General features: G+C 48.9%; 1 protein-coding gene across 1 annotated transcript in view; it reads left to right on the top strand.

The window, feature by feature from the left end:
* Positions 1–12,981, top strand: part of HCN4 (hyperpolarization activated cyclic nucleotide gated potassium channel 4) — a 130,401-nt gene that overhangs the window by 25,408 nt on the left and 92,012 nt on the right. Inside the window, exon 2 of the mRNA XM_054388008.1 lies at positions 11,979–12,402. Within this exon, the coding sequence (XP_054243983.1) occupies positions 11,979–12,402 (424 nt within the window). The remainder of the gene's footprint in view (positions 1–11,978; positions 12,403–12,981) is intronic.

Here is a 12,981-nt window from a genome sequence, read left to right as displayed (position 1 = left end):
GCTGGAAGAAAACCATCACCAAGGAATGGCTATATTTATATTTTTACAGTGAAAAAGAAGGGAAATTCCCCCTTTGCTGCTACTGATCCAGTTGCAGTATATAGAATGTGACTGGAAATCTCCTCTGAAATTAGGCTAGTATATATTCTGGGGAGTAGTTCTGCCTCTGGAGAATTTAAGTCCTTAGTCCTCCAGGGCAATCCCAAGCACAAATCCAGGCTGGGTGAAGAGTGGCTTGCAAGCAGTCTGGAGGAGAAGGACTTGGAAGTCTCAGTTGATGACAAACTCCCCAGGAGGCAGCAATAGTCACTGGCTGCCCAGCATGCAGCTGTGTGCTGGGCTACATCCAAAGCAGGGAGAGCAGAAGGACAGGGAGGGGATTCTGCCCTTCTGCTCTGCTCTGCTGAGACTCCACCTGCATCACTGGATTCAGTTCTGGTGTCCTCAGCACAAGAGGGATGTGGAGCTGCTGGAGAGGGTCCAGAGGAGGGCCACAAAGATGATCAGAGGACTGGAGATCCTCCCCTGTGAGGACCAGCTGAGAGAGTTGGGGCTGTTCAGCCTGGAGAAAAGAAGGCTCCAGGGAGAACTTAGAGCAGCCTTCCAGTACCTGAAGGGGGCTACAGGAAAGCTGGAAAAGGACTTTGGACAAGGGCCTGGTGACAGGATGAGGGACAATGGCTTTGACCTGGAGAAGGGGAGATTTAGGTGGGAGATTAGAAAGAAATTCTTTCCAGTGAGAGTGGTGAGACATTGGAACAGGTTGCCCAGGGAGGCTGTGGATGCCTCCACCCTGGAGTTGTTCAAGGCCAGGTTGGAGATCTCCCTGCCCATGGCTGGGGTGTTGGAGCTGGATGATCTTTAAGGGCCCCTCCCACCCAAACCATTGTTTGAATCAATAACTCTATCTCATAGTCTATCTCTTTGTGATCTAGGATGACAATACCTTCTTCATTATGTCTGTTGGGATTCAATTAATGTCTGTTGGGATTTAATGAATGCATGGACATGACTTTGAGAAATTCAGAGTGTTGGTTATTGTTTAATAATGCAGTGTTGGATTTGGAAATCAATGAAAGGGAAGCAATAAAAAGCTAACAGACTGCCTTGCTTGGACTACAAATACCACGTTCCAGTATTACATCAGCAGCATCTCTCTTAATTTTCCACTCACCAAAATCCATGTAATTATGTTTTCAGGTAATAAAATGGGCATATGTTCTAAGCTCCAAACAGGGTATGGAATTCTGCACTGTTCAGAGAGGATTAGGTGAGCAGTTATGTAGATTAGAGATAATCAAAGTTAAAGGCTAAATACAGAGCTTGGAGAATATCTTGCCTCAAGGAAAACTGACAGTTGAATTCAAGGGGAATTGTGTCAGAGACAAGCCATGAGTGTTAAGAAATCTAGAAGTAAAGTGCTCCAAGGCATGCACCTCATTTGTAGCAGACAGTGTGCTGTGAGCTAGCCATGCTCATCCACCTGCTTGTGCAACCACTCAGCATTCACCACTGGCTAACAGCCCTTCTGCTCCTGAGAGCAGACTGAAGCCCATGCAGAACCGTGTCCCATCTTGGCAACTCACTGACACCACTTCCTCTCTGACACTCAGCTGAGGCATCCTGAAGACTACAGCATCTCAGCTCAGGGACAGAGGAATGGTTCAGTCTACCAGCTGAGCAGGGCTCCCAGTCCTACCCCTGTCCTGTCATCACAGAACTGTTTCAGTTGGAAAAGACTCCTAAGATCATCGAGTCCAGCCATCAACCTAAGACCACCATGTGTCCCGAAGTGCCATGGCCACAGGTTTCTTCAACACCTCCAGGGATGGGGACTCTGCCACCTCCCTGGGCAGCCTGTTCCAATCCCTGACCATTCTTGCAGCAAAGACGTTTTTCCTGTCTCCAGCCTAACCCTCCCCTGGCACAATTTCAGGCCATTTATGCTCATTCTATCACCTGATACTAGGAAGAGTCTGACTCCCACCTGGCTTCAGTTTCCTTTCAGGTAGCTGTAGAGACCAGTGAGGTATCCCCTCAGCCTTCTCTTCTCCAGACTAAACACCCCCAGTTCCCTCAGCTGCTCCTCACCAGCCCTGTTCTCCAGACCCTTTGCCAGCTTCATCGCCCTTCTCTGGACACATTTCAATCATCAGGAGATAACTGAGACATCTTCCATAGACCCATAGGAGCAGCTAACCCCAGTGTAACCTTACCAATCCATCAGCCCTGGGTGTGTGTCCACTCTGTATTCCCTGTCTCTGCTGAGCAGCAGCTGGCAGTGAGGTGGCCTTTGGTGCAGGCTGTGTTGTGGAGCAGACAAGGACGACCCAGGCTGAATGCGAAGCAGCCAGCACTGCTGAAGCAGGCAGCCATGGAATTCTAGAGGAGGCTGGGACACAGCAGAGCTCTTCTCCTTGGCCTGTCATAATGCATGGCTAATTACCAGTGCTCTCGGGGGCTTGGGGGATGGCAGAGGATGTGTTATTTGCATAGACTGGTCAGGAGGAATTAAAGCTGTTTGTCTTATTCTTTAACTGGGTCCCTTCAGTCCTTTGCCATCTATACAGCATGAAGGATTACAGAACGGTTGGGGTTGGAAGGGACCTTAAAGATCATCCAGTTCCAACCCTCCTGCCATGGGCAGGGACACCTTCCACTAGACTAGGTTGCTCAAGGCCCTGCCTAACCTGCCCTTGAACACCTCCAGGGAGGGGGCATCCACAACCTCCCTGGGCAACCTGTTTCAGTGTCTCCCCACTCTCACTCTCAAGAATTTCTTCCTCATCTCCAGTCTCAGTCTGCCCTTCTCAAGCTTCAGTGTATTGCCCCTTATCCTGTCACCACAAGCCCTTGTCAAAAGTCCCTCCCCAACTTTCTTGTAGCCCCCTTCAGGCACTGGAAGGCTGCTCTAAGGTCTCCCTGGCTAAACAACCCCAATTCTTTTTTAAAGTCATTTGATGATTTTTTGGGGGAGTGTGGATATAGTCTTCAAAGAGGTTTTCACGTGCACAGGTGTTTGAATAACTCCCTATAAATAAATTAATTCTTCCAGCAAGTGAATTCATGGACTCAGTGGCTGGCTAAGTGTCCTGTAGTGTGTTTAGGAGCAGTGAGTCACCACGTTCCTTCTATTATCTCCGTGAATAATGCAAAGTTTGGAACGCTCCAGTAGAAATACACCTACTCATATCTAGGAGAAGTACTGCTTCCAAAGACAGGCAAGGAGCTCTCCCTGCCTTTTCTCTTGCTCTCTCCTCTGTGTTCAGACTCCTGTGTGAACAACTGCTTTCTGGAGTAAACTTTCCTCCCACCCTTGCTGCTCCAGCCACACTGCCATCCACTGATGCTCCTCGCAAGTGATGATTTCTATTTCTAGCCTGACTCACAAGCACAAGGAATTAAAACACAACCTCTTTCCTCTCAGGGTAGCTGCTGGTGAGTACAGCAGGGTCTACCCCAACGTGCAGCTCAGTGTGGGGGAAGGGAGCTGCCACTCTGGAGAAGGAGTCAGGTTTTCATCAGCTCTATGAGCGAATGAAGCAGCAGTTCCTCAGCAGATAATGGAGATGGCATTGGTGCCTCAGTAGGTGGCACTCTGCTTCTTGAGTCAGCACCAAGCCAGGCTTGGGAGAGTGACTGGCTTTGTCTTTGGCTGTAGCAAGATCTGTTCATTAAGAAAAAAAGGCTCTGAGGCTTATAGTGACCTTCTAGTACCTGAAGGGGCCTACAAGAAAGCTGGGGAGGGACTTTTGACAAGGGGTGGGAGTGACAGTACAAGAGGCAATGGCTTTGAGCTGGAATAGAGCAGATTGAGACTGGAGATTAGGCACAAATTCTTGCCAGTGAGGGTCGTGAGACACTGGAACAGGTTGCCCAGGGAGGTTGTGGATGCTTCCTCTCTGGAGGTGTTCAAGGCCAGGTTGGACAGGGCCTTGAGAACCTGGGCTAGTGGAAGGTGTCCCTACTCATGGTGAGAGGGTTGTAACTAGATGATCTTTAAGGTCCCTTCCAACTCAAACCATTCTATGAATCTATGATGAAAGATCTGTTCTTGTAAGGTTCAAAAGGTTGGCCATGGTGCTCGAGCTCTGTCCCATCGCTGGTGAGAACATCCTGGCTCCTTGGTGTTGATAGGTACAGGTTTACTTTTTCTTCCTGTCTGAACTCTTTCAGGCATCACCTTACTTCAGCCCAGAGCTGGCTGCCTTTCAGCAGAAGTTGAAAACATCCAAAAAGCTTTGTTAAATTTCAAGGTGAGGTAGCTTAGGTCTGCTTTCTCTTTGACACTGCAAACACTACAGAGCAAGAACAGAAGTTGAGGCCACAGATGTGCCCCACTCAAAGCCAGGTTCAGGATGCCATGCTGACACAGCCATGCTGACCGAGCTAACCTCTGCAAGCCTCTATTTTCTCTCCAGTTGGCCATGATCCTTCCTGAGCTCATGCACTATAATTGGTTACACTGCATCATGGAACAGTGCTGAAAAATCAAGGTTTATTTAATTAAAACCATGACATCCGAAAGCAATATTCCTGGCCTGCTGCTACCTTCTGCGCTAGACAGAGCAGGGAGATGATCTAACTTTCTGCTCAACAGCCACGAAACTAATACCTACCAAGGGTACACACCAGCAAATCAACAGAGTGACACCAGCTATGCTTAAAGAGCCTCTCTTCTCTTAGCCACATGAATTCTCGGATGTATTCTGTTGCAGCTAAATAATATATTAGGAATGAAAAGATGGAGGGTAGTGGTGCATGTTAAAATGTGATTTTCAGAGCCAAGAAGCGTGCACAGAGTAGGATGTAGTATAAAACCTAAGTATGTTTGAACAAGACATCTGGTTTATCTAGTGCTGGCTGTTCCCTGCTCTGTGAGTTGTTTCAGTTGCACTGAGTTAACTGTAATAAAACAATACATTCATATTTATTAATTTTTTATGGTGGCTTTTGAAAACAGGAAGAGGAGTGAGGAGAAGAAAGGATAGCAGAGGAAGATGTCCGTGAGATGCTTCTCTTCTTAAGCTCTTTTTTCCCCCTCAAGCCACATAAATAGCTTCAGATCTGGTTGGACTCAAGAATCAAATTCAGGTCCTAACCCTATTTAGCCTCAGACCTTTGTGGATAAATCCCTTTCTCTTAATTTTTGCCATGTGGCTTCTCTATCTGCAAGACAGGGATAATGACTCTATCTGCCTCTCATGGGTGCAGCACAGCCGAGTTCATCACTGTCAGCTCTGTGGAATCCCTGGGTGAAAAGAACAACAGAAATACAGCAAACATGGGTTATTAATAGCTGGTGCTTGCCCTTACATACATCACATGCACCGTTAGTCATTCTAGGCCAATAACTTACAGGGAGTGAAAAGATGTTCCTGAGTGTAAATACAAAATGACACATGGATGATATTAGACCTCTGAGGTGTTGTGGTTCCTCAGAGTCCACTCAGTCCAAATCCAGTGATGCTACCCTGAGCAGATCATACTTCATGTATGGGGAAAATCAAAATGTGCAGAAGCTGTGGAATCTTCAGAGTTCAGTGTTAACATCTAGGCAGATTGTTATTGTAAAGGCAGGGGAATTTCTGTGCTGGAATTGGTGTTTTTCTGCCTCCTTAGTAGAGTCCTAAGGTTCTCTCCCCTACCTGACACCTTTGATCCCCTTTCCTTAGCAGGGGTATATTGGATATAGAAGTTCAGCCTCTGTGTTTTCTATGTTGGATGCAAAAGTTCACCCTCTGTGTTTTGTAAGTGAAGGCTTTAAAGGTCAGAACAGAAGGGAAGCAGTGATAATAATTGTGGGTCACCAGTACACCCTTGAGGAGAAGTGTGTTTAAGAGACACAAGAGGCAATGAGCTCCACACCTAGAATGCTGTGTCCAGTTCCCAGTTCAAGAGAGACAGGAATCCACTAGAGAGAGCCCAACTGAAAGCTAAAAGGATGATTGGAGGATTTGAACATCTCTCCTATGAAGAAAGGCTGAGGGACCTGGGGCTGCTTACTCTGGAGAAGAGAAGGCTGAGAGGAGATCTGATCCATGTCTATAAATATCTGAGGGTGGGTGCCAAGATGAAGGTGCCAGGCTCTTTTTGGTGGTGTCCAGTGACAGGACAAAGAACAATGAGTACAAGCTGGAACACAGGAGGTTCCACCTCAGCATGAGAAGAAACTTCTTTATGGTGAGGGTGCTGGAGCCCTGGATCAAGCTGCTGAGAGAGGTTGTGGAGTCTCTCTGAAGACTTTCAAGACCCATCTGGATCTGTTCCTGTGTGGCCTGCCCTGGGTGATCCTGCTTTGACAGAAGGGTTGGACTAGATGATCTCTAGATGTCCCTTCTAACACCTACCAGTCTGTGATTCTGTGATTTTTGCTTGCTTCATCTTTGTTTGCCCACAAACCATGATTCCCTGTGGACAGTTCAGTGACACTGGTAGAGTGGGACTGAAGAGAGTGTGTGAATTGAGCTTGATATCTTAGAACTGGAAAAGCAAGAAAAGTTATAAATCAGGATGCAGGACACCTGACCATGACTAGTAGAGACTGGGGTAGGAGAAAGTGCTATGGTCAGGCAGAATGCACCTTACTGGGGCTGTGTGTGCAAAATACCTTACTGAAACTGTGAGCCAGTCTAGCCACTGTTGTCATTGTCCCCAGTTGCCCCTAAGTATTGAAAGGCAGCATAAAAACGAGACACAAGAAGAGCATCACCAGCAGATTGGGGGAGGTTCTACCCATCTACTCTGCCCTAGTGAGGCCACATCTGGAGGGCTGTGTCGAGTTCTGGGCTTCCCAGTTCAAGAGAGACAGGGAACTACTGGAGAGAGTCCAGTGGAGGCTACAAAGCTGCTAAGGGGCCTGGAGCATCTCTGTGAGAAGGAAAGGCTGAGAGCCCTGGGGCTGTTGAGCCTGGAGAAGAGCAGCCCCAGAGGGGATCTGATCAATGATCAGCAAGAGCTAAAGAGTGGGGGTCAAGAGGCTGGGACCAGACTCTTGTCAGTGGTGCCTGGTGACAGAACAAGGGACAATGGGCACAAACTGGAACCCAGAAGGTTCCATCTGAACAGGAGGAGAAACTTCCTTGGTGTGATGGTGCTGGAGGCCTGGAGCAGGCTGCCCAGAGAGGTTGTGGAGTTTCCTTCTCTGGAGAGATTCCAAGCCCACCTGGCCATTGTGATCCTGGGCAGCCTGCCGTGGGTGACCCTGCTTTAGCAGTGAGGTTGGACAGGATGATCCCCAGAAGTCCCTTCCAACCCCTGCCATGATGGGATTCTGTGAGGCTGTGAGAAATACAAAGCCATTTACCTTTCCATTTCTGCAAGCCTGGCCATGCCTGCCTCACACCATTAATTTGAAACTTGGGAAATAATAATTTTCTTTGTGCACATCTCCTCCTGTATCCCCCAAGGCAAATTAAAGATGGTGAGGAGGTTATTTATTTTTGGTAATAATGTGCACACAGCTTCCAGACTTCCTGTTCTTGTGCAGTTATCTAGATTAATCGAGGAGGGAAGCTGCAGCATCGTCTCAGGCCCTTAATAAGGAAGGCCACAAGATGGATTTCGACAGCATTAATGCACAGCAGGGTGTGACAGCACCTTGCTCGTAGGAGCATATGGACAAACCTCATTGCTGAGTGTTTACCAGCACCAAGTGTCCCTTCATCCTCAGTGAAGGATTGCATGCTGCCTAGCCTGCAGGGCCAGGGCACCATCAGAGCAGGAAAGATGGAGCTCAGAGCATTTTGAGGAACCTTATTAGTGGATACCTTTGCTCAGAGTGAAATCACTTCCCATCAGCCTCTCCTGACTGGAGCACTGCCTTATGAGGAGAGGCTGAGAGACCTGGGGCTTTTTAATCTGGAGAAGAGAAGACTGAGAGGGGATTTAATAAATGTCTATAAATATCTGAGGGTTGGGTGTCAGGAAGGAAGGTTCAGGGACAGCCTCTGCTCATTTGTGTCCTGTGATAGGACAAGGGGCAGTGGATGTAAACTGCAGCACAGAAAGTTCCACCTCAACATGAGGAGGAACTTCTTTATTGTAAGGGTCACAGAGCACTGGAACAGGCTCCCCAGAGAGACTGTGGAGTCTCTTTCTCTGGAGACTTTCCAGCCCTGTCTGGATGTGTCCTGTGCAACCTGTGCTGGATTCTATGGTACTGCTCTGGCAGACTCTATGATCTCTGGAGGTCCCTTCCAACCCCTAACATCCTGTGAGCCTGTGATCTTCTCTGATCCTATCTGATGCTGTGATCCTGTGACTGGTTCTAAGAATTGCTGGTGTGCTGCTGGTTTGTGACCCTGGCTGTATATGTGTAAGAGCTGGAATCTTAAATACGCTTTTAGGTGCTTGAAAGTGTTATGTTCCTAACAGGCAGAGAATCTACATAGAGAAGGCTTTTAAGGCATGTTCTGCCTTTTTTGTTTTCCTGCTGAGGGTTTAACAAATCAATGGAGATGTCTCACTACAGTGATACCCTTCTTCAGCAGCTGGGGCTGGTGCAAGGGCCAGGCTTAAGATAAATTTTGGGGATCTTTAAGGTGAGTCTGTTTCTCCTAAAACATTTCAGTGATTTTGACCCTAATCTGTCAGACAGAAAAACAGTCTGTGTCTGTCCTCCTTCAGCAAGCCCACCAGTTTCCTTCCTCACAACACTCTGTATGTTGTCCTTCAGCAAACCCAACACTTTCCTTCTTTTTGTCATTGTTTGTGTCCTCCTTCAGCAAACCAGTTTCCTTCTTTCCATCACTGTAAATCCAGAGTCACTGTTGACCCCACTGCTCTTGAGATTATTGGTTTAAAGGAAGGCTCCATTCTCTCCCTTGTGTTAGCTTGCTGTCACCTCTTTTATGGGATAGGAATGAGGCCGATTTGGTCCTCAAGAGATTAGGAATAAGATAAACACCACGGTAATTAGTGTGACTGCCCAGAAGAGCCACTGCAGCTTCCTGAATGTAGTGTCTTCAGGTTGAAGTGACCAAACCTGATCATGTTTGCTCTCTGTGCTTTGCTCATTTCTTGTTACCAGACCATCTTACTACAAGCTATTTACAATACTTCACAGCCATGTAGTAACCACCCTGTATCACACAATGTAGAGCTGCTGGAATCTTGGGAATGTGACAGCCAAGCACAGGGGCATCTCTGCATGGGAAACATGTCATAGAATCACAGAATGGTTTGGGTCAAATGGTTAAAGAGCAACTAGTTACAGATGACCCACCATGGGCAGGGACACCTTCCACTAGCCCAGGCTGCTCAAGGCCTCATCAAACCTGGCCTTGAGCACCTCCAGGGAGGGGGAATTCACAACCACCTTGGACAACCTGTTCCAGTGTCTCCCCATCCTCACTGGAAAGAATTTCTTCCTCATCTCCAGTCTCAATCTCCCCTCTTCCAGCTCAAAGCCATTGTCCCTTATCCTGTCACTCCAAGCCCTTGTCAAAAGTCCCTCCTCAGCTTTCCTGTGGCTTCTTCAGGTACTGGAAGGCTGAGATCTCCCTGGAGCCTTCTCTTCTCCAGGCTGAACATCCCCAATTCTCTCAGCCTGTCCCCATAGGGTTCTCCAGCCCTCTGATCATCTTTGTGGCCCTCCTTTGGACCCAGTCCAACAGCTCCAGGTCCTTCTTTTGCTGTGGGCCCCAGAACTGGACACAATGCTGCAGGTGGGGTTTCAGCAGAGCAGAGGGGCAGAATCCCCTCCCTGTGCTGCTGCTCTCCCTGCTTTGGATGCAGCTCAGCACACAGCTGCCTGCTGGGCTGCCAGAGGCCATTGCTGTCTCCTGGGGAGTTTGTCATCAACTGACACCCCCAAGTCCTCCTCAAGAGGGAGGGGACTAGAGTAGCCCAATGGTGAGCAGTGAGGCTTCTTTGTGAGACTCCTCAACAAAGTATGAGACACAGGCAATGTCTGGGTGAATTGGGGCAGCATTGTGTGTTTGTGTATTTTTTACACTAATACCTGGGGGGTAATCCCAAACAAATAACTGAGGGATGCTGGGATTGTGTGTGCCTTCTGAACCAACAGTGGATGTTGTTGGAAAGCCCTCTGGGTAGTACTGACTTGCCACTAAAGTGAAGATAAGCTTCTTGGAGACCATGCTTCATGGCACAGTAGTTAAATGTTGTCCTTGTTTACTTTAGAAATGACAGAGGTTTTTGCAGGCATGGGACTCTGAGTTTATCAATCCTGCCCTGGAGCAGGCTGCCCAGAGAGGTTCTGGACTCTCCTTCTCTGGAGAGATTCCAACCCCACCTGGACAGTATGATCCTGGGCAGACTGCTGTGAGTGACCCTGCTTTAGTAGGGGGGTTGGACTGGGTGATCCCCAGAAGTCCCTTCCAGCCCCCAGCATGCTGGGATTTGTTGATTCTGTAATTACACTGAGCCCTGCAGATCACATCGTGGTCTCCAGTTCCATCCTGAGCCCAATGCTGTCAGTGCTAGATGCTTCTAAAGAAAGATCAGGCAGTAGGAGCAAGCCTGATGATTTGAACTGTGGATGGATTTATTGGCACAGAAACTCTGAGGCCTTCCAGACTCTTGTTCTCTTTCTCTTCACCTAACAGTTGCAGGTATGGCAGACTGATCTTGGGTGGCCCTGAAGTCCCAGGCTAAGTTTTCAAGTGGTGTGTCCAGCTATGTACCCAATTCCTCCCTGAACTTTCTAAGCCAGAGAAGGAGTGTCCCTATGTTATTAATTAGTTCATTAGCAGCTGAAGCACACTGAGTACACCAGGCAGACCAGCAGAACACAGGGAAGGAATGACAAGGAGATGCCCCACAGCAAACTCTTGGCCAAACTGGCAGCTTGTGGCTTGGACAGCAGCACTCTGCGCTGGGTTAGGAACTGGCTGGAGGGCTGAGCCCAGAGAGTGGTGGTGAATGGTGCCACATCCAGCTGGCAGCCTGTCACTAGTGGTGTCCCCCAGGGATCAGTGCTGGGCCCCATCCTGTTCAATATCTTTATTGATGATCTGGATGAGGGGATTGAGTCCATCATCAGTAAATTTGCAGATGACACCAAGCTGGGAGCAGGTGTTGATCTGTTAGAAGGTAGAAGGGCTCTGCAGAGGGACCTTGACAGGCTGGACAGATGTGCAGAGTCCAACAGGATGGCATTCAACAAGTCCAAGTGCCGGGTGCTCCACTTTGGCCACAACAACCCCATGCAGACCTACAGGCTGGGGTCAGAGTGGCTGGAGAGCAGCCAGGCAGAAAGGGACCTGGGGGTACTGGTTGACAGCAGCTGAACATGAGCCAGCAGTGTGCCCAGGTGGCCAAGAGAGCCAATGGCATCCTGGCCTGCATCAGGCATAGTGTGGCCAGCAGGAGCAGGGAGGTCATTGTACCCCTGTACACAGCACTGGTTAGGCCACACCTTGAGTACTGTGTCCAGTTCTGGGCCCCTCAGTTTAGGAAAGATGTTGAATTGCTGGAGCATGTCCAGAGAAGGGCAACGAGGCTGGGGAGAGGCCTTGAGCACAAGCCCTATGAGGAGAGGCTGAGGGAGCTGGGGGTGTTTAAACTGGAGAAGAGGAGGCTCAGGGGAGACCTAATTGCTGTCTACAACTCCCTGAAGGGAGGTTGTAGCCAGGAGGGGGTTGGTCTCTTCTCCCAGGCAACCAGCACCAGAACAAGAGGACACAGTCTCAAGCTGCGCCAGGGGAGGTTTAGGCTGGAGGTGAGGAGAAAGTTCTTCACAGAGAGAGTGGTTGGCCATTGGGATGTGCTGCCCAGGGAGGTGGTGGAGTCACCATCCCTGGAGGTGTTCAAGAGGGGATTGGACGTGGCACTTGGTGCCATGGTTTAGATAGGCATGAGGTGTAGGGTGACAGGTTGGACTCGATGATCCTTGAGGTCTCTTCCAACCTTCTTGATTCTTGATTCTTGATAAAGCACGTTAGTTCTGTTGACCTGGGCTCTCTGATCGCTACGCTACAGCTGTCCTCACATGTTTCTGTCTTCCTGTCCAGGTTTTATTGGGATTTGACCATGCTGCTCCTGATGGTGGGGAATCTGATCATCATCCCTGTGGGCATCACTTTCTTCAAGGATGAGAACACCACCCCATGGATTGTCTTCAACGTGGTTTCAGACACATTCTTCCTCATCGACCTTGTCCTCAACTTCCGAACGGGCATTGTGGTGGAGGACAACACAGAGATCATCCTAGACCCACAGAGGATCAAGATGAAGTACCTGAAGAGCTGGTTTGTGGTGGATTTCATCTCCTCCATCCCTGTGGACTATATCTTCCTGATAGTTGAAACCCGCATCGACTCGGAGGTGTACAAGACGGCGCGGGCCCTGCGCATCGTGCGCTTCACCAAGATCCTCAGCCTGCTGCGCCTGCTGCGCCTCTCCCGCCTCATCCGCTACATCCACCAGTGGGAGGAGGTGAGCACAGCTCCTGCTGCACTTGCATCTGAAATCTTCTCCCCACTTCTCTTGCTCTTGCACAGAAGGGCTTTCTCTGAATGCCCGTTCTCCTACTTTATCCCAGTGTGAGTGCTGCAGAGTTACATCTCAAGCCTAATGCTTTGCCTTTAGCAGGGTCCCGAGAGGGCCTTCAGTTCGTTGTGACTAAGTCACTGGAGACTCTGCTCTCTGCTGCATGATCATAATCTGTGTAATCTGTGGAGCTGATGTGTGGGCTGGGAGGAGAGTAAGCACAGGTGGACCCTCTGCAGGAAGTGTTTACCTATAGAAGAGCTGCCTGTGAGTGGAACAGTTAGCCAGACAGCAGGGTCTTGCCCCCCCAGAGCCCTAAAAAGGTCCAGAAACAGCTCAGAGGAAAGGTTTAGAGATGGCTGATTTGCAGAACCTGTAGCATTTGTTCGCCCAAGCATCTACTTCTTATCTCTTCAATAAATGGCTTTATAACCTTCCTGCTTTCTAAATTCTGGAAGGGGAAGAAGAAAGAAGAGCAATCTGCAGACAAATTGAGTCTGTTTAAAAACATAGTGACCCAGTGAA

Source organism: Indicator indicator, chromosome 16 (genome assembly GCF_027791375.1).
Source record: "Indicator indicator isolate 239-I01 chromosome 16, UM_Iind_1.1, whole genome shotgun sequence".
In the NCBI taxonomy this organism is placed as follows: Eukaryota; Metazoa; Chordata; class Aves; order Piciformes; family Indicatoridae; genus Indicator; species Indicator indicator.
The sequence above is the reverse complement of the archived record's forward strand: the minus strand, read 5'-3'. Positions and strand labels throughout refer to the sequence as shown.